General features: G+C 38.6%; 1 protein-coding gene across 4 annotated transcripts in view; it reads right to left on the bottom strand.

Moving 5' to 3' along the window:
• Window positions 1-675: 675 nt before the first annotated feature.
• Window positions 676-8,635, bottom strand: part of SMAD4 (SMAD family member 4) — a 109,054-nt gene continuing 101,094 nt past the window's right edge. For 3 of the 4 annotated variants that reach the window (XM_045457724.1, XM_045457723.1, XM_045457725.1), the window contains exon 12: window positions 676-7,420. In XM_045457724.1, the coding sequence (XP_045313680.1) occupies window positions 7,209-7,420 (212 nt within the window). In that variant the 3' untranslated portion in view covers window positions 676-7,208. Of the gene's footprint in view, window positions 7,421-8,265; window positions 8,379-8,635 lie in introns of all 4 variants that reach the window. The other variant, XR_006707502.1, reaches the window with a different exon arrangement.

The raw sequence follows: 8,635 nt of genomic DNA, 5'->3' as shown, positions 1-8,635 counted from the left end.
AAGCATAAAGAGTCAAGGGTCAAGAGCAGAGAGCAGAGATGAATACATACAACTGCCCTTCATACTTCACTGCTTTACAAAGAAAGGTTTATATTTCCCCCAAAGAATGCCAAACGAGTACCCCCTTCAAGTTCTAGTCTAAAATAAAATCCTGTAAACTTTAGATCAGGTGAGAACAAGTCTCTCAGCCTAATAAACGTCCCTGGAATTCACGTCAGCAGGATCAGAAAGAAGGTATTGATTTGCTCATGAAATTTATAATCCGTTGCCATAGAGCCACCTTCTCTGACCCCCTCCCCGCTACCTTGACCCCCATTTCACAGAAGAGGCAGCTGGGGGGTAAGGGGGAAATAGCTTTCCTTAATCCTTAGATGGGCGATGACAGGGTCTCTAGTTTTCAGTGTCCCCCTCTCCCTTAAGCGTCTTGGTTCTCACAATCCTCTAACATCCACCTCTTCTTCTGCCATCTCTCCACCCTCGCCTTTTAGAAATGAGAAGAGAATGGGGACTGTTCTTCCGTGGGCATATCTGAAATGCTGTATTTTCCATTTCAACGGTCACAAAGCAGCGAAGGCAAACTGTTGTCCTCAAGTTTGAGAATTCTCTAAGTGATCAGGAACTCTTTTCAGATTCAAGACATCCACAAGCTTAAGAAAAAGAATGAGCACATAATGATTTAATTGGCTTTCTCTTTTAATCAAAAACATACTTTGTTACAGAGTTCTCAGGAAAGGTTCAACTATTTCTTAGCCACAGACTTCAACCAGGCAAAAGTATACAGAAAGCCACAAAGGAACTACCGGAGCTTTAGCTGACCAGTTTTCCCAAAAGCAGAAGCTAAGTGTGGCTCTTCTCTGGGTTTTGGCATAGCTGCATTCCTCTGATTTTAGGGGAGGAGACAGAGTTGGGAAATACCATGACCAAATAAGTCCCCACCCCCCAGTCACTTCCTCCAATGGTTCAGCAGCCCACCAGGTTTTCATCATCTACAAGCATTCACACTTTTCCCTTAAATCACATGTCCAAGGCATTGGCCAGAACCCAATATGTGGAGGAAGTCTGTCAACTCCATGTTTAGCCTTTCAACCAATCCAAGCCCATGAGTCCTTCTATCAATGACAAGCAGCCATAGCAACAGCAGTTGGTTTCATCCCTTCCTCTCCAGCTATCACAGAGCTGGCCTCTACCAGGACTCCCCAACCCCCCACCCTTAACCCACCCCCAAGGAAGGTCCTCAAGGTCCTTGAAAAAGACAAGTTCATTAATGATACTCATCTAAGAATAGGCCAGAAAAGTACTCTGAAAGGAATGCTCCACCCAAAAGTATTCTAATCAAAATGGACCCAAAAAGAGCCAAGAATAAAGTGAATGATCATCCACTGGTATGGTTTTCTTCTATCATATGAACCATTTTAATTGATGTGGTTCAGAGGAATTCCCCTGTTTTCAACTTATAAAAGAGATAAGAAACCAAAGACCAGAAGTAATGACCTCTAATATCATTAGGCATTTACAGTAAGTTTTCAATTTCATTTTAGTTGAAAAAAAATCACCAGCACACAGCATTAAGAGGATGCTGTCACACACACACCAGCCCAAAAGGTAGAATGCCATGACTCAAAAAAAAAGCCTTAAGAAACCTTTAATCTAGATGATGGGAAAAGAGAATGAAGGCTTTTCCCCTCCTCTCAGGTTTTTTTTTTTTTTCTTTTTCTAAGTATTTATTGCAAGGTGATGCTAGGCCTTTGGTTAAATTTAAGTCTCAAGGACATACTATGTAACTTCTTGTCCATTGGAGAATAGTAATAAAATATCAAGCCTAATCTCACTTGAATAACATGGAAATAAGTAAAAAGCCCCTTCAAACAGCAGAGCAAAACTAAGGAAGAAATCAAAAACTGCTGCGAGGTAGGCAAGGTCACTTAAATTTCGGAGCTAGAACACATCTAGTCCAACTCCCTCATTTTACAGATGAGGCAACTGAGGCCCAGAGAAGGGAAATGACCTGCTCAAGGTCATACATCAAATCAGTGGCAGAGTGCAAACCAGAGTGTACCTGGTGCCAGCCCAGAGCCACCAGTTTTAGGCTGAATAAGAACATGGGCTCTGAGACTTACTGTGAAAGCATCTTAAATACACTGAAAACTATCCACATCAATAGACAGAAATGATTGTCTTCACCTCAGTCCTTCCTATGAAAGAAAGACAGAGGGAGGGAGGGAGGGAAGGAGGGAGGGAGGGAGGGAGGGAGGGAGGGAGGGAGGCAGGAAGGAAGGAAGGAAGGAAGGAAGGAAGGAAGGAAGGAAGGAAGGGAGGAAAGGAGGGAGGGAAGGAGGGTGGGAGGGAGAGGGGGCAGGGAGGAAAATGCTTCATTCATTCATTCAAGTCTGATGTTAAAATCCCTGAAAACATTAGCAATTACTTTAGCTACTCCTTGGGGCAGGATATCAGACCCTCAATTCTCATAAAGGCACCTATAGGTCAAAAATATCTGTAGAGGAGGAAAGCCCCAAGATAGGACTCAAAAGGGGACACCAAAACAAAACAAAAACAACCCTCTCATTTCCTAAGGTTTGTTTTTTGTTGTTCATTTAGGATTTTTTTTTTTTTTTTTTTTTTTTTTTTTGCTGGTATCCTCTAGGCAAGGCATGCCTCTGACTACTGATGATAATTTAGTAACCCCTGTAACCCCAGTTTTTGTACGAGCAGCACTGAGATGGAAGCAACAAAATCTTTCAAAATCTTTCAAAGGCAGAAAATATGAATCTGACCCACTTCTCCCTATTTCAACTACCTGAACTCAGCAAAGAATCAGGAATCATTCTAAGCAGTCAAACAGATGTCAGACACCAAAGCACTGAAGGCCTTTTCAATACTTTACAGGAAAGTTTCTTGGGACCTGTCCCAATTTGTCCTTGTGTTTTAAAGGTAGTTCTAAGTCTGGTTATCTGGGTTTCTTGCCCAAGCAGTTGGAAAAACGAGTCAGAAAGCGAAGAAGAAACTACAAGGGGAGCTACACACGAAGTGACCTCTCAGAAAGGGAGAATACTGAAAGGTACTGTGTAAAAAAGAAAAAAGGTAAACATTCAAAACCATAGCAGTCTGCAAAACCTTAGCAGCCCCTGACATCCAAAGACAAGTTGGCACACACAAAAAAACATTGTATCTAGTATGTTCTCTGATATACACATTAATAACTCCGTCCCCAAAATGGCTAAAATAAAAAGGCTTACTGCTTAAATAAGGCAAGTCTGGGTAATGCAAAAAATTCCATTCCACAGTGACAGCAGATAAACAAGATCAACAGCTGGAAGCACTGGCACAAGTGCTTAGGGACAAGGCCAAGCCAAGGATGCTTCTGTGAATGCGGCCACTAACCATATACATCCTTCCTGATACATCCTGGGAGAAGTTACCTAGTTGTCAGAAAAAATGGAAAGGCTTGCACAAAAGATTCTCAGAGCCTCTTTTCTGTAATCTTTGCAAAGCAGAATTTAGGCAACTATTCACAGAGAGCTACCCCTGTGACAAGATGAGGTCTGCCTTTAGAAAGAAAAAAAAAGCATTTCCTTCCCTCTAACCCCCTCTCACAGAGTTACTATAAAGATCAAGCGAAATAGTGTAGTAAGGAGTTTTGAAAACTGGAAGAAAAAAACAGCATTTCTTCATGCTATTATCTGCTAGTCTTAGCCAAGCCCCCTCTACAAAAAAGTTAAGTGATTTTGCAGATAATTGCTTTCATATACTCATTTACCTCAGTAACCTAAAATTCATCATCTTCCCAATCTGCTAGCATTAAATAAAATGCCAGTAAAATGACTTAATGATGAGGAGAACTATAGAAACTATCACCAAAAAGGATTCTGCCCTAGTCAGAATAAAACTGCTTCTTCCAAAAGGCTCTAAAAAAGATCTGAACTAATCTAATTTTGCATAATAGCCAGTGAGTAACTATTAACCAGTTACCACCAAACCACGAGTAGAAATATTTCACCTTATATTCCTTAACCTCCATATATGCATGAGGAGCACCATGGGACAATGTAAAATTTCCCTTTTCCAGATGGGCATAGTCAAAAAGATACCTGCAATAAACTTGTAAAAGTAAGATGTTTACCATCTGGAAGGCAGGATATTTTATTTTACCTTCAAAATTTCTATTACAAATACCCCCCTTTATACCACACCCTTCCCCCACAAAAATGGATTTTTAACTTTGAAATACAACACAGCTAACATGTACTCAGTTTCCTTGGATAATTCGAGGATGGTAATCCTTAAACTAGACCACCCAACCTGTGAACCTACAATGACTACAGGAAGGATGGGACAAGAGACCTATTTGGTGGGTAGGTCGATACAAATGAGCAGTGTTTCTAGAAAAACAAGGTTCTATGGCAGTGATTTATTATCATTATCTTTGTATACCAGGGGTAGCACACTATAAAAAATGAGATAGGGCATATCCCTCAAAAGAATCTACTCCCTGGAAAATAAAGGCAACACCATTTTAGGATTCCCTTTGATAACGCACTGAAAGGCACTGGACCAAAGTGGAATGGCCTCATACTGGATTAGAAGGGTACTTGGTTCAACTCTCAATTCAGCTTGCACTGAAGCTCAACATTTTGAGATATGAAATAGCTGGAGAAAATCTACCCAGAACCATATCCTCAAAATAATCAGATTCTGAGAACTGCAGAAACTATTCTACCCTAAAGTAGCCATAAAATTTTAAACCTAGTGATTCTTGAGTCTTACTCATCAAAGATGACTATCTCTAAGAAATGGAAATACTGTTTAACAACTAAGCTCTCAAAAATAACTGATCATGAACATACTAGATGTTTTCTCAGAAGCATAAGACTGAATCTAGGTACAAACATAAAGCAATTAACAACTAGAAGTAATGCTACATACTGGTAGTTAACATTATGGCTCTTAGTAGAAAGAAACCAAGACAGGTGGCTTGGCCTCAAAGAAAGACTTTTTAGCAAATATTTCCACACACTTTCCCCAGACGATTAAACATGAAAACCTTCCTTAAAGGAGAAAAGGAGGCAACGGATTGTATCACAGCATGCTAATCAAATGATCCTAATCAAATAATCTGGATTTAAAAAATCTCTCATCACTTCTATTCTTCATTCACAGTAAAATGGACCTAAAGTCAGCAATTTCTAGAGAATGAAGATGATCTTTTTTTTAAAAATCTGCCAATAAAACTTAAATCACCAAACTTTTACAGATTAAAATTTGGTCTTTAACAAAAGTATCCGTAAGTACTCAAGAGTTCAAATGAGCTTGGCAGAGAAAATATTTTAAAACAAAAAAAAAACATGTAGCTTGGATCCAGATCTATGTTTAAATCACAATAAGCAAACTCAGTGGTTCTCCTAGGATGGTCTTCTGAAGATGACCTTCTGAGCAAGGAAGTAGAAGACTTATTCATTTAAGTCATTTAAGGATGACTATTCTAAGTGTTTCTCAAATCTCATACTTGTAACACACCTTCAAGAATCTTATTACACCTAAGAAGGCCCTCCAAGCAAAACATAAAAGCATCTGAAAGATAATCCTTGGTTTTATTCCACACTATTTTATCCTGTAGACAAACCTATTTACCTTGTAGACAATCAGGCCTATTTTGCTACAGTAAAATAAAAGCTAAAACAAAATAAAACAAAACAAAACAAAAAAACCCCAACCAACTCTACACTCGATACATAATGTCTGTGGGGAAGTCCTGGCAGAGTGTGAGGGAAACCAAAGCTGTCCAATAGCACTGGCTGTTGCCTGTCATTTAGTAGAAGGTATCTTGCTTCTGAGGTTCAACTCAAAAGTGCAAAAGAAAACAAAACTTAAAAATCAAACCTAGAATTCAACTTTGTATGTTGAGATTCGGTTTTATTTAGGCTACTAGCTAAGTAAAAAGCATACATATTGTGTCTGTGGTACAGTCAATACATTTGCAACTTTTCTACTTAAATTCTCTATACAAAGTCACTGCCAATTAATATGATCATTGATGGCAAAGGGCTTAGAATAACCAAAAGGTATAAAAAAGTTTGCAGTCTTGCCCCAAGATACAAAAACTGAATTTTAAACAATGTCAAAACATACATGATTTAAACAGTATACGAAAAAAAAAAAAAGTCACACATCAAATCAAGTACAAAAATATCCAAACTAGCTATTATGAACTGTAATGTTTCCATTATTCTGCACAGTATTTAACATAGAATTTAGCAGTTTCCAAAATACTCACTTAGTTTAAGCACTGCCACTTTTGCAGAATGGTGAGATATTAGGTGAAGTGACACTGCCTTTAGTGTTTTTAAAAATACAAAACCTTTCCTTATGAATTAATGAAGGAAAGAAATTCCTCTTCTAGGCTCCGTAGTGACCACCTTGTGCCTAGAAATATAAAAGAATATATCTACTGTATAACAGGGCAAAAGAATATTTCTTGACAAATAGTTACCCTGAACAGGGATAACAAGTGTAAATTTTAAATGGTGTATTTTTGTGGGTGATTTTAAGGAATTCCCAGTATACACACAGATTAGTGTTTTGCCTTGGCAAAAATAAAACTGAAGTTGCAAGACCATCTGAATTGAAATCGTCTTCACTCGTTTTAACTTGCAAAAAAATATTTTGGATAAAAGGTTATATAATACATTACTATCTTATTTTTTAAACACAGAGTGAAGTTGCTCTTGGTAAAATTAACTCACCCACATGGCACAATATTTTGGAGTAAAGTATGTTCAATAATAACAACTTGCACACAAAATAACATAGGTGAATTAACTTTGAGAACTTCTCTCCTTTAAAATCAGCAATATTGAATTTATTCTGTAGAATAACACATGTATCAATGTTCTGCATATAAAAGGCTCTAAGACATTTTAAAGGGCTAAATTTTCCAGCACTGGAATGATTCCTTCATACATAACTGGTAAAGATTTAATAAGAATGTGTTTTTCCTGATCTTCAAGCTCTGAGCCATGCCTGAAAAGTTCTAAGTAGGAAAAAAAATTGTTTTAATCCAGTTTCTGTCTGCTAGGAGCAAGGCAGCAAACACACTTTTCAACCCTTTATGAAAAAAGCAGAACAAAAGTGAAATATATCTTCAGATTATAAACAGGATTGTATTTTATAGTCCACCATCCTGACAATGTTAAGGGCCCCAACACTGAAAGACCTCAGTCTAAAGGCTGTGGGTCAGCAATAGGCATGGTATGAAGCACTTCATCTAAGAGCTGGAGGGCCCGGTGTAAGTGAATCTCGATCCAGCAAGGCGTTTCTTTGATGCTCTGTCTTGGGTAATCCGGTCCCCAGCCCTTCACAAAACTCATCCTGAGTATGCACAAACGGCGAAGGTCATCAACACCAATGCCGGCAGCAGCTGACAAACCTAACAGAAAAGATTTGGAAGACGTCAGAGGGACAGGCTGATCTCTTCCATCCTCCCTACACCTTATCAATAAAGTGACCAGCTTTCTTTACTTCATTCTCCCCAGCATATAACTTCTCTGTCAAAGTGCCAAGAAGTTAAGTGTAGATCTACGCTTTATCAACAGGGACTGAAAACTTTTGGTTAAGACAATTCACATTCCACAGGAGTCTTCTAGCTACCAGCAATTATAAAGTAAATTACCACAATCCACCAACACCCCACCTATTTTTCTCTTTAGAAGGAGAGGTGAAGGTGAAAAAATAACTTGTTTTTAAGAGGTAGCACATGTCCACAGGTTGGTTCTAAGAACCTTACTGTCTGTCTAAACAGCCTGGTTCAATGAAAGACATGACTAATAACGAGACAGTTAATAGTCCTGGTTCCACTAAGACTTCTTGGATGACCCAGATGATGTCTGTCTCTCAATTTCACAGTGTAACAGAGGTACCGTGCAATTACTCAATGGGGGCAGTAGATAAGAATGAGAAATTTAATAATAATTCTGGCCTCTTTAGTAAAAGCATGTTTATAACATCAACACTAGCAAATTAAAGGTTTAGGTGCTCAAATTTTTTAAAAAGTCAAATTCTCTAAGGGAATATGCCTCATCTACCTCTACACTGTAAACTCCTGAACATAAGTCACAAAGGAGATTCTGCATCTAATTTTCCAGTCAGAACATACAGTCATATAGTCAGTCTCCATTCATCAATATCACAGTGAAACTAGTGGGAGGAGTCTGCATGTGCTGTACAGAAACCTGCAGGGCCGCTGCAGTTTCTTAGCCAGTGTGATTTGCTTACCACACTGAAGAGGTTAAGAACAGGGGTTGAATGAATCACTAGTTATGCCTTCAGACGTGGAAGATGGGTGCCACGTGTTTCCATCATAAAAGTCTATAGTCAGGAGTTTAACTCTGCAGTAAAAAATTCCCCATCAGTGTGAAACCTGGCACACAGTTCAATTTTACCCTAAAATTAAAAAAAAGTCTACAAGTTATCAAAATACCACCCTCACGTAAGTTTTCTCTCCATGCTTAGCGTACTTAAAAAAAAAATTTGGAGAGGTACCTAATTCTGAACTTGAAATATGCTCTCCTTCTAGAATAAAGCCAAGCACATTGGTGATTACAACCCACCCTTGCTGGTGAGGCAGGAATTAAAAGCATCAACA

Source organism: Leopardus geoffroyi, chromosome D3, assembly GCF_018350155.1.
Source record: "Leopardus geoffroyi isolate Oge1 chromosome D3, O.geoffroyi_Oge1_pat1.0, whole genome shotgun sequence".
Lineage (NCBI taxonomy): Eukaryota > Metazoa > Chordata > Mammalia > Carnivora > Felidae > Leopardus > Leopardus geoffroyi.
This window is presented reverse-complemented; position numbering and strand designations above follow the sequence as displayed.